Below are 16,811 nucleotides of genomic sequence, written 5' to 3'. Positions count from 1 at the left end.
CAGCTTTATTTTGAGGGGAAAGGGGATGCTTCCTCTGTGAGAGCTGTCTGCACATTCAGTGTGGCCAAAGCAAATGGGCTACCAGCTGGTGTTTAGACGTGTGTTTCTTGCCATTACTGAATTGGACAGCAAAGGCTCTGGAAAGTCAGCTGCAGAGCTTGGCCAGTGCCACAAAATGTCAGAGTTCATTTGTAAAGTGCAGCAGTTGCTCTTCTCCCCTCCCAGAAGATGATTCCTTCAAGGAGAGAGGGCTGCTGGCAGCGATGCCTCACCCAGCCCACCTCTCCCATTTCTTCCTCCCATCACTGTGTTCCTCTCCAGGAGGCTGCTCTTCTGACCTTAACACCTTGTTCTGTGGGTGGGTGTGATTGACGGAGAGTTCAGGGAAGTTTTTTGAAGGGCTGATGCTGCAGCCACATAACGAGACTTTCAGCAGGCGCGGGATGGCTGGTGATGGATGAACATCTTCTGGAAAAATTTCATCTTGAGCTGCTTTTTCGGATTTCTTCCTGCCCATTGCCTCTTATTAGCAGGGTGTTCAGGTAGCACTAGAAATGCCTGCAGTGCCTGGGGGGCATGAGATGAGTATCTTGCTGTTCATTCCATGGCAGCACAGATGGGAACACGGTGCTACAGGTCATCTCCTCCCAGGTTACTCTGGAGTTGACCAAATGCAGCAAACAGGCATCACCACCTCCCTTTCTCATCAGTTCTCCTACCAGCCCAATCACTGGAAGCAGTTATTATCAGGGTGGTGACTTGCTGCTAATCAGAGCCTTATCAGGGTTGTCTGGGCAAGGGGTGCTGGCAGAGACACCTTCCCCCCCTGAGCGTGACTGACTTCTGATTTCACAGGTAGCTCTGACTAATTATCACAGAACTGTGGCTGCTTTTGATTATTTGCAATTATGTACCTCCCTTCCAGCTATCCCGTCCCACCCCATCAGAGCAACCTCTCTTGTGGGAGCTGCCCTGCAGCAGCTATGTTCTGGCCTCAGTTTTTGGGGCTGGATTTGGGAGCTGGGTGGAGAGATAACCTCTCTGAGACTGGTCCTTGCTTTATACTAACACCCCTGCATTGCATCGTCCAGTTCGGCTGCTGGTGCTGGGAATTTCTGAGGCTCATTCACCCCCAGAAAAATCTCTGGACTGATCCATGCCTGGCCCCTGGATGGGGACAGCAGGTGGATCACTGAGAGCAGCTGAGCCCCGTATTAGTTATTTTTCAGCTGGTGAAGCCAAGCCCAGGAGACCAAGAAAATCTCAGTGAACAGCTGAGCCCCACTGAGGGAGAGCAGGGGGCAAGAGCTGGGCCCTGGGTGAGCAATCCTCGAGCTGCTGACGGGACAGACCTTCATCTTCAAATGACACTCATCCAAAATTAAACTCCTCCAAGCAATCGCACCGTGGCCGTTAAAATGGTGCCTTGGAGGGGAAGAAAAACAAACTGAGAAATGCAAATTAGGGATGTAAATCTTTCTGGCTGTGTCTGGGAGGTACCTGTTTAATTAGCATCATTGAGCAGCCTTGATGTAGTAAGTGCTAAGTAGGAAAGTTGCCAAATTTCCCCTGTTTTGATAGCAGGTGACTTGTGTTGTGTTTGAATTTCCACCTTGTGATTGTTTTTTCATACTTGCTGGAGCTGTTGTGTTGCCTGTGGCATGAGGAATTGGCTGTTGTCATCTGGGCTGATCAGATGCTGCTGCAGCGAGGAGGAGCCGAGCGCTGCCCTGAGCCCTCTGCGTCCTGGGCATCTTGGCTTCGAAGGCCAAGGGTTTGCAAAGCTATTTCAACAAAGTGTTTTGTGGGGGGGGTTAATGTGTCTGATCATGTTTTGTGATCTCCGTCCTCCCAGAGCGTTTGCTGCCTTGATGAGCCAGGATGCCAGCGCGAGGTGCTGAGCCCACATGGAGCCACATGTGTTGGTCCTGTGTAAGAGACTATCCCCAGGGCACAGAGGAGCCTTCTGCCCTGTGTGCCCCCTCTTGCACAGCTCTGTGGTGGGCTTTGGGGACCTATTCATGTGATGAATAAGGATATCTCTGCGAGGATGCGGGTTAGGGAGTTACCGAGCCTGTGTTTTATCTCTGTCTCAGAGCACATCCCAGCGCTCTGATGCTAATTGGCATCACTGTAACATGGATCTTTTTAACACTGATAATGTTTGTGAGTTATTGGATGCTTGGCCTGGACCTGCGTGGGAATTGCAGGCTGAGACGTCCCAAGGTGCTGCCATCCCCCAGGCATTGCCTCGCCAGGTTTGCATCCTGCCTGTGTTCATTTTGGCAGCCTCTGGATCGTGCTATTTAGCAGATCACTGTTACTGACCTGTCACTGTGGGAGACCGTGGGATTAGGATGATGGAGTGGTTGGAGAGGATAAACAATAATGATGCTACGTTGGTGCAGCCCAAACAATGCCTTTCGCTTCCCTCTTTTCTTTTTCTGTCGCTTTCCCATTCAAGTGTAATAAGATCAGTGCAGATAATTTCTGTATTCATACAAAACATAATTTTCCCTCCTGTGCTTTACCAGCTGCACTGCAGTCGGAAAGGCAAATAGGCACTTTCTTTTGCATGGTTATGAATGGGTGCATCTGTTCCTCGAAGATAGGGAAAGGAGGGTGACAGGACTGGGAAGGGAGGGAAGAAATCAGATGCAGCCTGTTTCATTACCTCCCTGGAGCGGGAAGCGTCCGGGAATCAGCTTTTTGCAGCACGGGCTCAGTCCCACACTGATGTGTTTAGGAGGTGGGTGAGACACCAGCGTGTGGGAGAGGCAGAAAAGGGGGTTTGTTCAATGGGGGAGCACAGCAAGGATGCCCCAGGGAGCTCAGAACAACCTTGGTCAGGGTAAACCACCATGCCAGGACAGCCAGAGCTGTGCATGGGACTGGAGCCATGAGCTGAACTGAGCTGGGCTTGCTCCTTCCTTGCTGGAAATCACACCTGCCTTGCTCCCTGGGCTCTCAGGGGCTGCATCCCTGATCCTGCATCTCCACATCCCCCAGGCTCTTCCCGACAGCCCTTGCTGGAGCTCCAACATCCCCATTGAAGGCAGGAGGGCACGCAGGGCTAGAGGTTGTTGTACAGCAGTCGATCTCATTTATTGGGCTTTCTTTCCTCCCTCCTTCCTCTTTCCTACAGGCCCACTAGAGAGGTGAGGGGAGGGAGCAAAAGGGGTTTAATTTTCTCCTGTTATCTGGTGTCTCCAGCTGTCAGCCACATTGACAACCCCAGGCTGATCCAAGGGCCTCCATTCAGTGTCCCATCTATGTGGTCATAAATAATCTAAGTGCTCTGCCCCTGCCCAAGCCCAGATCCTGGCAGCAATGCTCCAGCACATTCCCTCCTCCTGCTGCCATCATGTTGGGCTCCTGCCTTCATTGCTTGTGACACGAAGTCATTAGGCATTAGCAGTTGGCTTTGGCACCTAATGACACAATCATCTGCAAGCATGTTCTTCCTCCAAGCAGGATTTTTTCAGCCAGAAATTCCGGTGCTGTCCCTCCCACTGAGGTGGGAGTCCTTCTGACTTCTCTGCCACATTGTTTCTGTTTCTCATATGCTTTATGAGTCCAAAAGTTTCCAGACATGGGAACCAAGCACTACTTTGGCGTGAAATACAATTCACGTCACTTAAAATAAGGATGAAAGTTTTCCAAAGCCACTGGCAGCTTCTCAGCTGCCTTCTGCCGAGGGTCTTGACATGGCTTTTACAAGTTTAAAATGTCCCCATTTAACAGCCTAAGTGGTTAAAGCAGGGATGTGCTAAATGCCAGGCTTTGAAGCTGTATGAGGCGAGTGGTGGAGGTGGTGAGTGGGAGCTGGGCAAGATGGGGACAGGCTGCCTTCCTCTCCATCTTCACCTCCCTCACCTTCCTCTGTAATGCAGCAACACTCTTCTTAATGCTTCTTTTATTTGCAGTTTCTTCAAATGCAGGAAGTAACAAGAAACCGAGTGGCTGTGGGTTGGTTTGGGAGAACAGACCCTGGAAATACCAGATGATCTTGTCTGAGCAGTGATTTTATTGGTGTGGCAGCATCGTTGTGTGCACCATCTCAGGGGAGAGAGGGCTGCTCCAGCTCAAAGCATCCCAGCAAACTTCCCAGCTAGCTGCCTGCAGGATTTACTGCTCTCGTTGCTGTGGATGGGTTCAGGCATGTTTAATCCCAAGGGCACTTTGGGGTTTAGCTCTTTGTGTCTTGCAGGCCAGCACTCAGAGATAAATCCCTGTAATTTGCAAAGCTTTCAGTGGTAGTGAGGCCTGTGGTTACTCTGAGTCTTGATGGAAATGGTTTGGACACCCCTGGGCTGGTCCTGATGTCTGTTTTCATGACAGCATTTGGAAGGAGCAGAGCAGCAATTACTGGGGATGGAGATGCCCAGGAGTGAGTGTGCACCTCCTGGTCCCTCCCAGCTCATAATTCCAGGGACTGTGAAGGAACCTGGTGACTCCCTGAGCAGCTGTACATTAGGAAAGCACTCAGGGACTCAGCCAGGCAGCTGCTACCAAACACCTCTCACCCCGTAATTTTGTGGGTGGGCTGCAGGACTTTGTGCTCAGATATTACTGCACTACTTCAATGCTGGGGCAGGTTCTGCTGTGGAGCCCAGGAGGGGGAACTGCTTATTTCTCAGAGCCATATAAATCTGATGGTGCCACCAAATTGTTGTGCTGCGGCTTGGAAGGGATTTTTGCCTTTCTGTGGTTGCAGGGTCCATATTTTTATGTTAAGAAATCAGGAATCAAGTAATTGAACCTCTCTCCCCCTTGCTATAAAATCAAGTAATTGAATCAAAGCTCGCGTGATTTTAAAAGTAAAGACAACATGAGGACTTCATTTTGGGTTCCCTTTATTGGCCTCTTAAATTCTGAGCTTTGCAGCCTCCTGGGAGTGTTTTATTGATCTCTTTTCACAGCTGTGAGTAGGATGGACTTAACTGCCCATTATCCTGAGAGCTGGGCTGTTGGGGGGCAGCAAGAATTTGTGGGAACTGGGAAGGGGACAGCTTTAGCCTGGATGACCCCAATGCTGAGGCTTCAGACCTCGGCAAGGGACGTGTCCATCCCAGTTGAGGTGCAGCCTGTGTGAGTAAGACCAGGAGGAGGGAGAACTTTTCTGTTTATTGGCATCTGAGTGGCCTGGGATTGTGCCTGACAGCAGGAGATGGTCCCTGGGGTTGAGCTGCCAATGGCCATGACTGGTCACCCACAAAGCTGCTGAGGATGCAGTAGGATGAGCTTCATTGGGATGCAAATGGATGTAAATTCATGTAAACATATGTCTCCATGCAGGTAGCAGCTCGTGCCCAAATTATGCAAATGTTCTAATCCAATAATGCTAATGTCATGATTATCCAGCAACACGATGTTCATTAATATGGTTCCCTGGCTCTTACACCCATCACTGTCAACATGATTACGCTGAGGCAGAGACTTGCAGCATCTCTGGCAGGTAGAGCTGCTCTCAGGGAGGGAGGAGGACATCCAGGTCATGGTGGGACTGGGAAGGACTGCTCATCTGCCTGGTGAGGCCCAGAGGTGCCACGTGTTATGGGGAGTCCCCTCCATGTGCCAGCCAAGGTAGCACCTGGCTGCTCTGCTCTCCTGGGGAGGCCCTTCCTCCCAGAAGGAGACTCGGAGCAGATTTCCCAGTTTCCAAAAGCCTGCAGAGCAGCCAAACTAACATCTCCTGATATCCATTGCTGTGATCAGATGAACAGGACTAGCAGGGCCATCTAGTGACTCCTCTGGCTGCCTAATGACCTGGGAGGTGCCCCCCTCAATGGGCATCATTTTAATGTTTGTGTTTTGAGGAATGCCCCATACCTGTCCACCTCTCCCTCCATCTCCCTTTTTTTTTTTCCAGCTGGTGGTTATCCTCTGCTCTGCAGTTTTGTTTTCCCTGGGTTACTACAGAGCTGGAAAACACTTGGGCTTCCCATACAGTGGAATGGGAATTTGTCCTGCGTCCGGTGACATAAGGTCAGATGGCTAAATAGCCCGTGGATTGGAGAGCAGAGGATCCTGCAGGCTGGCTTGCCTTCCTCAGCGCCGCCGGGAAAGCTGCTGTCCGGGCAGGAGTCAGCTTGTCTCGGCTGTGGCCTCAATTCCTCGGCTGCTGCCCCGCAGGTGCCGGTGTAGCCGCTTTCCTCGCCAGCGGCAGCTCCCGCAGCTCTGTGCCGGCTGCCAGCCATGGACAGCTCCGGCTGCCCGCCCCGGGAAAGGGCTCAGCACATCGCCCTGCTGCCTCCCCAGCCAGCAGGAGCATCCACAGGGTTTGCCGTCCCCAAAAGGTGTGAGTTTGTCTCCCTGCCCAGTTTGCCCCTCCTGACCCCACTGTGAATATGGATTTACTCTTCTCCTTGCCCTTTCAGTCATGTTGCTTTTTGCGACGTTGGCGCGAGACTGGGATTTGGGGATGGGGCCAGGAAAATGCCTTGGCAGCCACGGTGGACCGTTCCCTCGCAGCTCATGGTTGAGCCTCATGATCCAGGGATGGGCAGGAGAACTCCTAGCCCTGGGAGGAGCAGCAGCCAGGACAGAGCTCCGCCAGCCATGGCAGGGCTGTGACAGGTACATTGAGTGCACGGGGGCTTTGGGTAGATTGCTTTTGACAGGATGTCGTTAGCCTGATGTGTATGTGGGAGAGGAGCAGCTATAATGCTCTCTTAATGCAGCCAAATTGCTCTTTAATACTGCAAAACCAAGATGTTATTTCACGAATCCCTGGAGCTCACTCTGCAGCATCTTGATGCTGCCGGTTATTGGTGGCCTTTTCCCTCTGCTTGCATCCGGCTCCGAATTCTCGGAGTGTGGGGTGGGAGCAGTTGCCCTCCTGTGCCTCCCTGAAGCTCGGCTGCTCTCTGCCCTCACTTGGCTTCCCCGTGTTAACTCTGGGCGCTATTGTGCCTCCTGAAATGCCTCTTCTCACCAAAATGTGAGCAGAAAGTCTATCCATTTCCATGGCAACAGGGCCAGGCCCTAAATGCTGGTGTTAACTCTGTTTCTGGACATTTATGGAGTTGGAAGAGCTGGGTGTGCGGGAGGCAGCAGAGCCCAGCTCAAGCACAGCTCCCCAGGCCCAACATCGTGTCCCAACCACTGTAAAATAAGGTGCTGCTGCAGAATAAACATCAGGCTTTGCTGCTGTCTGCCTGGAAAGTCTTGAGGAGGGATGTTGTCATCCTCCTGCAGCTGGGAGACAGTCAGGAAGAGGTAAAAGCAGGGTAAAACTACTAAGACAAGTCAGCTGGGTAATCTCAGAGGACGTTGACTCCAGCTTGGAAAGGCACTGAGAGCAGATAAAATTAGTTTAATAAGAGTTGATGCTACGCAGAACTCTCCCCTCCCTTGATTGCAAGGGAGTGGGTCTGTGTCTAGCTTACAGGCACATAACCAGAGCCAGGGTGATGGGAGAGGGCGTCTCTGCCTGGCCTTGTGATGGCAAACGCCTGCTAAGGCTCTGGAGTTAGGAAGAGCCTACAGACCATGAGGGAAATTAGAGCAAAAAGCCAAAAAAGGCTCATTACTAAGAAAATACCCCTGAGGACTGGGCCCTGGACAGTGCTGTGCCCCAAGATGGGATGTCACCTTCCTCTCGGGCACCATTCGGTTGGATTTTCCTGCAGCTCACCCTCTGCACAGACCCACCCCTCATCAATCCATAAGAATTTACTGTGTGCTCCGTATAGCTGATATTTACAGAAGCTGATTATCTCCTCTGGTTGATTTGCAGGTGCCTGGCGTGTTGGAAATGGTGTGTCAGGGCATGCACAGCACGTCCCCTCCCCGAACAGGAGGGCAAGGACTCCAAAAAACCAGTGCACTGAAATTACAAACCAAAACACCAACTATTTTGGGACTCACATCGAAATGGCAACATATGCTACACGTTAAACATCAGCCCCTACCAAAAGCAGAGCTATTTCTGGGCCCCTCCTGAACGGCACTGAAGATGCAGGAAGAGCAGATGCCTCCCTACCTCCTTCTGGAAGCTCCCTTGGAGGTCCATCTGCAGGTAACAAAGTGCTGGCCGGGAAGATGCCACTAGTTGGGCGTCTCACAAGGTCTCTGGGAACCTTAAGCAATATTTTGAGGGGAGAGGGCTCTTCCTTGCTGGCATTTGGCCTGTGCCTGACTTTCTGCAAGGGTTTGTTTGTGTCTGCGCCGTAATAGAGTGTGGGTTGTATTTCACCACAGCGATTTCGTTCGCAGCTAGTAATTGCTGGTTAAATCTGGTCAAATGATGGTTGTTAGCAGGGCCTGTTTGAGCACAGATAACCTCAGATATTATTCATGCAGAGGAGCAGTGGGGGCCGGGGTGTGCTGGGATATCAGCACTGCTGGGGAGCCGTAATCGGCACAGCCTGGAATAAGCTTCTTAGGATTATTTAGCCAAGTTTCCGAGTTATCATTATTATTATTGCTTTACTTAGCAAATGCAAAGGATATTTAACCAGGTAGGGTCTGCAATCCACTCGATGGGCTCAGCCAAGCCTCCCCAGCAATCGAGGGCAGAGATCTTTCAGGGGAAGCAGCCTGGTTGCCAGTAGCTGTGCGTCAGCCAGGAGACAGTGAGTGCCCTGAGTGAGCCAAGGAGCCAGGCACATGTTGCTTTTCAATTAACCCCCTTCCCATGCACACAGCCCTGCTGGAGCTAAGCTCATTTGAGGGAGAAAAAAATATGTTTCATACCCACCAGCCAGGGGAACTGAAGGCAATGTAGGCACCGAGTCACCCCAGAGGGATGGAGGGGTCTCTCCCCAGCAGCGTTGGCAGAGTGTTGGCACCCCCTGACAGTGTTGATATCCCACATTCCTGCCCCTGCAACCAGATTGGGCTGGTGTTATCTGCTGGCACCCTCTCATGCCTAAGGCTGTAGGTACTTGCAGTGGCTTAATGCAGGTTTAGAAATGGTTGGGAAAGAGCAAAACGCAAGCCAAGGCTGCGCAGGCTGGTGCTGCCCTGTGTCACCTCCCTGGGGGGCTGACAAAGCTCCCTGCTCCCAGCCTGCAGTGAGTCCCTCCAAGTTCAAGGATGAGTGAGTTTCAGAGGTAGTTCCTCCAGATGGAGGCTGTAATTTGGCATCATCTCTCTGTGCTCTCTCCAGGCTCTTTTCCAGCAGCACCAGCAGAGCAAGGGGGTTCTGTGAGATCCTTTGGGTTTAAGCTGACAAAGTATTAAATAAAGAACTGGTGGGTCAGTCACTGAATCTCTGGTAAGTGATGGGATGTGCCATCCTGCTGCTGTACTTGTCATTTGGAAAGGAATTGATCAAACTAGAATCAGCCCCTGTTCTTATTGATTTAAACCTGGAACAGCAGAATTTGATGCTTAGGCGTTTGAAAGAAAATTGTTTGAAGTGTGTCCTGGGGACAGCCTGTGTTTTTGGATGCACGTTTAATCGGTGTGCTGCTGTTTTGTGGGCTGTAGGAATATTCCTAATATTCCTCCTGTTTGCAGGGCAGATCCCTGCTCACAGGAGGAAGCCAGACTGTGGCCTGGCTCTGCACAGGCTTTGTCTGGATGTGATTAAACCTCTGCTTGTGCCCCTGTTCAGGACAACATTTAAATTAAACTCTGGGCTGTCCCTGGTCAGGATGCTTTTGTGAGCCTGGGATGGAGCTGGAGTGATGGTTCCTGCATGTCAGTTGTGCTGAGCTCAGGATCTTGTCACAACTTTCAGGCATCACTGGGAGGAAACACAGCTTTTGACAGGGACAATGTGCTCTTCTCCATCATCCTGCTTTGATGCTGTCTCTCTGATGGCCACCTCCACCTTCTCTGGAGAATGTCCCTCCTTCATGCAGGGATGGGTGTCCCTTGGCTTTGCTCCCTGACAAGCAGAGCTGTGGGTCCAGCTGCAGAAATTGGCACTGTAATGTTTAAAGTCTCTCTCTTCCCTCCTGAGGGGCTGGTGAGGAATCCACGTCCTCCTTTTCGGGGCAGCAAAGGCCACGTGCGTGGGCACTGCAGCAGCTCAGAACCGCCCTGGCAGAGCTGGGGATCAAATCAAGTCACATTCCAGGGCATTAGACAGACGGTGGGAATTAAAAGCTTTACCTGGAAACTGGCTTTGTATCTCCAAGCCCTGCTTTTGTCTCCCAGCCCAACTCTCTATTTTTGTCCCTTTTACCTTCCATGTTGTCATGTGTGGCAGGACGTGGTGCCTGGCTGTGCAGCCAACCCCCGACCACATTTGGGGAACCCTTGGAAAATATGGGGCTTTGCTGCCCAGGAGGAAACACTCAGGCAGTATGAGAAGGTAAAAAAGAGTAGTTTATCAAAACCGAGCTGCTTTGGGACTCATTAAAAGCTAAGGAAAGGCTTCAGCTGCTTTCAATAGGCTTGGGATCAGTCAGGGACTAGAAAGTCCCGTCTGGGCTATTAGCAGTAAATCTTGGGTTTGTTTCCTTCAGTCTATAAGGCTGGGGACAGGGTCTCCCTTGGGGGCCACTCCTGCCCTGATTCAGGGAGCTTTGTCTGCTTCAGTTCTGACTTTGCTTTGCCCTTCGTCTGGTCCCCTTGTTGCTCTTCTGCATCCCTGGGTGAGTTGAGCACCCCTGAGTTGGTGCTGCTGGGCAACCTGGTCCTGGCTGTGGGCTGTCGGTGCAGGAAGAGAAAGAGCTCAGAGTTTCACCTTAATTCCCAGAGCCTTGATTTTCTGACCTGTAAAACAATCCTTCTCTATATTGGTCTTGTGCTCTTTGAGGAAACATTTGAAATGACGACGCTTTTGTAATGGTAATAACGACATTAGGCCCTCATATGTAACCTAATTTTATTTATTTATTTGTTTGCTCTTTTCTTAGTGGAAATTGCTCCTTTTTTTCTGGGCATCGGGCCCAATTTTTGCTTTGTTCTGAGTCCACACCACATCTGGATGCTGCACCCAGGCTGCTCCAAAGCCAGAGGCACCTCTTTGTGCTTTCCGTGACATTCCCACCTATCATCAATCCACCTGCGATATTTTCAGCCTTGGCATGCAAAGCAGGTGGCATTTCCATCTGAATTAATGTCCTGGGAGTTGTTGGATGTGGGAAGGGGGCTAAACTGTCTCGGGCTGGATCTGCTACACCAATCACCCCTGCACAACAGGTAGGAGCTACTTCGGAGTGAAAACATGGCAGGGAGAGGAAGGAGTGGTGAGCAGTCTCCTGCTTTCCCAGGTCATTAGAGCATCCATGTTCATCAGGTCTGGGTACAGAGCAATGACAAAGTTTGGATGCTTCAGGAGAGAAACATTTGCTTCCCAGTGAGAGTAAATTAGGTTTGCCTAGTGTCAGTGTGTTATGAGTCAGGGACATGCATTAACATTTACCAAAATCTGAACGAAAATTGAACTCCGCATTAGGCAAAAAGGTTGGGTGTCATTTTCCTGGGATTTGGGGAAAATCCTCTGAAGAACAGAGCTTTGTTTTTAATAGACACCTGCGTGCCAGCCTCCAGGAGACTGCAGCTCTGTGTGCATTGAGAAGGGATCTGTGTGCTGTCAGGTTACCTGGAGGTACCAGCTGTGAGCAGCTGGACATGGTGCTGGGTGACCAGAGCACACTGTGTGTGCCAGCCTCATGCCAGACCTCCCACTCCTGAGCCAGCTACACTTGGGAGCTGCCTCTCTAAAATATTTTAGACACATTTTTCTGGGCAGGATGAGTTGCTGGGCAGCATTTTGCACCAAGTTCTCACAGCGTTTCTCTTCTGGCACTCCTTGCTCAAAAGTCCACTTCCAGTAGCTTGTGGAACCACATATTTATTGATTTGAGCACAGGAAGAGATTAATAAAAACAGCAGTTTGAGACCAACCTACCTGAGCAAACCACAGCTCAGCATTTTCCAGGGAGCTTGCAGCAGGCTGCAGGGAGCCTGTCCCTGTCCTGGCTAGTGATGGGGCCCTGGCCCTGCCTGGGAAGGTTACTGGAGGGGTGCTGAGCATGGCCACACTGGCAGGGAGCCCTGGCCCAGCCCTTCACTCGCTCCTCTGCGATGCTCTACCTGCTGCATCGCTCCACGCCACAGCCGCACGCTGGCAGGGCGAGGCTGTGCCGCCCGGGCTGTGAGCAGGAGCCATGTGTTGCTTCAGTCCCTGGTGCTTTAGTTCCAGCCCCAGGGGCTGAGAGCGGCTCACCCAGCCCCGCTGGCCGGTGCTGAGCTCTGGAGGGGGCGTTGCTGTGGGCTGGGGGCAGCTACGGCAGCAGGGCAGCGAGTCCGGGCTGTCCCTGCCCCTGCGGGCCGTGGGGAGTGGGCGGCGTGTGACCCCTGCCCCTGCTCAGGATGCAGCACAGCACCTCACTGGCACAGTCTGCGGTGAGCCGGGAGGGCACGGGGGATGCCGTGGTCCCCGCGGGCTGCCACCATCCCTGGGGAGCTGCCACCATCCCTGGGGACCGGGGCAGCCCTGCGTCCCTGTTCGCTGCACGCCGGGATGCGACCCGACAGGACGATGGCTCCTGACACTGCGTGGTGACCTCTATCCCCCCGGAGGGGTCTGGCAGGGACCAGCCCTGCTTGGGCAGACAGATGGGTCGGAGCCCACCTCCCCACACCCCATCACCCCAAGTTCTGCTTGGCTGCCCCCGGGGCTGTGCCGGGGAAGGGGCGGGGGGCTGGCTGCCCACGCCGGTGGCCGTGCGGCCGGGGCGGCAGGCCGGCCACAGCCCTCATTCCTCCGCTGCTGGGCACCGCTTTGTTGCTAGCTGGTGACATCACCCGAGAGCCCACCCCCTGCCTCTTATCCGTCTCTGTGTCTCGCTCATTTATTCACAGGCAGCGCTGGCAGGATCAGGGGCTGTGCGAGCGCCAGGGCAGGCGGCAGCAGCATGTGTGCGGTGTCTGGGGCTCAGGGCGCGAGAACCACGTAAGGTGCCCACCGGAGCCTCCCTCCTCACCCGCCTCCGCAGCCCCCCGCAGAAACTTCACGGCTCCCCCCACGCACGGTCCGGGCTTCTCCGGAGGGGCTTGGCACCGACAGCCGCATGCATGACACTCCGAAAAGGAGAGAAAATGACCATAAGTATCCAGGAGCACATGGCTATTGACGTCTGCCCCGGCCCCATCAAACCCATCAAGCAGATCTCCGACTACTTCCCCCGCTTCCCCCGCGGGCTCCCCGCCGCCGTCGGCCGCAGCGGTGCCCTGCGCCCCGCGGTCAGCCAGCCCTCCGTGAGCCCCGCCGAGGGACCCCGGGAAGACGATGAGGACGTGGACCAGCTTTTCGGAGCGTATGGCACGACGCCCGCCGAACAGCCGGCCAAGAGCCAAGCGCCCGAGGAGGTGGTGGACCCCGAGGGCTACGAGTCCGACGACTGCAGTAAGTTCCTAAGTTTCCATGGGAGTTTGCGGGGTGCTGAGGGCAAGGGTGGGTCTTAGGGCTGGTTCCCCATCTTGGTGCCTGAGTCGCGTGCCCTTCCCGGCTGCCAGCCATGCTGCCCATCCCTGGGATCACACTGCAGCAGTGAGAAGCCCCCAGCTTTAGCTGGGAAGGCTGTCACGGCACCGCTCCGGGGTGGAAGGGGGCCCTGGGAGCGTCCCTGCTGCAGCCAGGCTGGCCGCTGAACCCAAACTAGGGAAGTCTCCCAAGAGCCACCAGTTGCTGTGCTTTGCTGTTGTGGTTGGTGCACTTCTCTGCCTCGTCCCTGCTCGGCTCCGTGCGTCTGAAGGCTGCCAGCAGGGCTCAGACCCTTCGGTTAATCCACGTCGGTGGTGCAGGCTGCTCCAGCCACCCTGCTGATGAGCTGGCGATACGCTCCAGCATCGCCCGGCTCCACATCGGGGAGATTTGTTTGGAATGACATCCACCCTGGAGATCTCTGCCCTCTCCCTCGGCAAACTCTGGCATGTCATTCCTCCATTCCTCGCCCTCCAGCTGCAGGCAGAGCCCTGCAGGAGACCAGCGGGGGCTTTGGAACAGAAGGCTTTGGTTCTGGTAGATGCAGGTGCTTGCAGCAAGGGTTAACCCCTCCCCACCCAAAACGTCCTTCCCACCCGGCGCGGTGGAGCTTGCAGGCTGCAAGGCAGCTGCTGCCTGGCTCTGCCAGCCGCGGTGACTGGGATAATATGATTTCCCTTGGAGTCGGATAAAACCCAAGGGCTCGATTGAGCCCAACCTTCAGGGGCCAGATCCTGCGAGGGGCTGAGCACAAAGTTTGAAGCCGGGAGGTGCCGAGGAAGGGAGTGGGTGCTGCTGAGCAGTGCTGCGTGCTCGTCCTGGGGGAAGGAGAGGCTGAGCTGTTTACGGCCCAGCGCCGGGCAGGCGGTGGCTTTTTCCTGTGCAGAATGTCACAGCCCTGCCTCGGCCTCGCTGCCGGGCTCTGGGCTGGCCTGGGCTGCTGCCATCTGTGCCAGACCCTGGAGCGTGACCCCAAGGAGGGCTGCAAGGAGGGCTGTGCTGCTGCAGGGTGGCACAGCCATCCCCGTGCCCCCCTCTGCCTGCTGACCACCAGCTACAGCCCCAGGAGAGGTTGGGTATTGTGTGCCAGCCCCAAACTGATGCTCCCTTTCTCCCCATGCCGGTGTCAGGGTCATGCTCTCTGGAGAGGCGACAGCCTCGGCGCTCCCGGGGAGAACATCTCTGCTAAGCCGCGTTTGTCCGAGCCGGGCAGTTAGCGGTGACTTTAACCGGATTTGGGTTATTTGCTGCTCTAATTATTAGATCGTCTTTGCTCACTGTGGCGGTAGAAATGGGAGCAACTGGGCTGCAGGGCCAAGGGTGTGTATGGGAGCCGAAGGGCTCGGGGCCCCAGAGTGTGGTGTTTTCTCCAGGTGACTCGCATGGAAATAGCCCGGGGTGCTGCATTCTGCATTTTTCTGCCGGCAGTGCTGGCTGAAAGAGGCTCAGCTCCCTGCCGGGAGCGGGCGGGTGTTTCTCTCACCCCGGCTGGTGTTAGGAAGAGTGTTTGTTGCAGCGTAACAGGTGTCAGGCAAACTGCTGAGGCTCTTTTGCCAGATGTGGTGGGTTTTCGGCTGGTGAAAGCACAGCAGTGCCAGGAGCAGAGTGAGGAGGTGGGACTGCTGGTGTCACATCTCTGGGGACGGCACAGGATGGTCCCAGCCACCCTCAAGACACTGGTTGGCATAAGTGTGCAGGATGAGACTGTCACTCCCCCATGTTTAGCAGCCAAGTTGTAAAACCAGACAAGAGCTCCTTGTCCCAATTTCCCAGCTGGGGAGCTGGGAGGGGATTCATGCAGCCTGACTCGAGCCATCAGCTACTCTGGGGAGTGTTGTTCAGCTCCCCCACATCCCTGGAGGGTGATTCAGGGCTGCTGCATTAGTCACCTGCACTAAATTTCCCCTGGAGAACCTGTGTCTGCCTGTACATCAGGGCAGCACTGGGGTTTAGGTGGTGCCAGTCCGCTCGGGTGTCACACAGGGTTCAGGGAGGTGACTGAGGTCTCAGGGGATGGTGGTGTCAGATCTGAGTGCAGCACCCACAAATCAAGGTGTTGCTGGGCAGTGGCACATCTTGCCTCACTCCCCACAGATACTCCCAGCCCAGGCCCGGAGAGGTGCAGGGAGAGGGATTTTGCCATGGCAGGGTCCATCCAGAGGAGGAGGAGAGCTCCTTCCCGATTGTCCCACCTGCCTGTGGGTTTCCCTCCTCCAACACCAAGCGATGCTGCTGGCTGGCTGGGTGGGAGGAGGAGAGCTGCCCCTGCCTGGAGAAATGCAGCATTTGTCTGGGTTTTCCCAAGCTCGTTCCTACCTGGAGTTGCTGCTCCAGGCTGGTTTCTGGGTTTGCAGCAGCCTTTGAGGTGCCGCGGACACGTTGCTCCATCACCGCACCCATGCAGGGCAGCATCGGCAGGGGCTGGACCGGAGCTGCCATCCCTGCAAAACCTTCGGCACCCCAGCAGGGCTGTGGGGAGAGAGTAGGGTAGGTCCTGCCTGGCCCTGCTGCAACTCACCTGGGCTGGTACCCTGCGCCCCGTTCCTTAATCCTTTGCTGAGTTGTGCTCCGGATGCCATCAGCAATTCTTGGAGTGCCTACGGAGTCAGTGGGAGATGCCTTCTTCCGGATGGCTTCTCCCTGGGATGGGGCAGCCCCAGAGCAGCGCAGCCCTGGGAGAAGCATCAGTGCCAGCTCCCATCCAAGCAGGGTGGCCTGACCCAGGGGTTTGGCATCTGCAGGGAGCAGGGACATGTTGGGGGGCGGATGTGTGTGCGTGCATGGTGTTGGTGCTTTGGAAAATGAAGAATCCCCAGGCTGCAAGAGGCAGGTAGGATCGCTCCAGAGATGGGCAGGGACCCGGCTGAGGCAGGAGGACAGATGGTACTAGTTCATGGGAGGCTGATGCAGAGGCTCAGGCTGATGGCTCTGGGACACCTCTCAGCCAGCCTGTTGAATGCAGCGAGTGGCAGGGAGCAGGCAGGGCCAGGGAACAAACACGGCAGATAATGAGTGGAGACATCTGGGCTGGCTCTGGGATTACTGAGAAGTGCATGGAGCCAGCTCTTCCCATCAGACCTGCCAACAGTGCTGCTTGAGGATTTGCAGGGTTGTGCTGGGCACCTGCTGCCATCCCAGGACCCTTGGGAGACCCTGGGAGAAGGACTCATCACTGCCCTGCGCCTTCTTCATCCTCCATCTGCAGGGATGCTCTGGGACCAGAGCTCAGGCTGTACAGGACTCTCTTCCTGCAGTGGGTTTGTCCCCAGTGGAGCTGCTGAGGAGGTGGAATGAGACAGGAGAGGTGGGAAATGTGTATTTGGTGACAAAGGTGATTTGGCACTGTTGGACCAGAATTAGCATCTGCTGTGTGAGCTGAGAGGACCAGCCAGGATTTGGGGCTGGGAAGGGGGGGATT

The 16,811-nt window shown here is 54.5% G+C and overlaps 1 protein-coding gene across 1 annotated transcript in view; it reads left to right on the top strand.

Moving 5' to 3' along the window:
• The first annotated feature begins 12,776 nt into the window (after positions 1–12,776).
• DOC2B (double C2 domain beta) overlaps positions 12,777–16,811 on the top strand; it is a 32,707-nt gene continuing 28,672 nt past the window's right edge. Inside the window, exon 1 of the mRNA XM_027690899.1 lies at positions 12,777–13,315. Within this exon, the coding sequence (XP_027546700.1) occupies positions 12,985–13,315 (331 nt within the window). The 5' untranslated portion in view covers positions 12,777–12,984. The remainder of the gene's footprint in view (positions 13,316–16,811) is intronic.

This window comes from Neopelma chrysocephalum, unplaced genomic scaffold (assembly GCF_003984885.1).
Source record: "Neopelma chrysocephalum unplaced genomic scaffold, ASM398488v2 Primary Assembly neopelma1_82, whole genome shotgun sequence".
NCBI classification, from domain to species: Eukaryota; Metazoa; Chordata; class Aves; order Passeriformes; family Pipridae; genus Neopelma; species Neopelma chrysocephalum.
The sequence above is the reverse complement of the archived record's forward strand: the minus strand, read 5'-3'. Positions and strand labels throughout refer to the sequence as shown.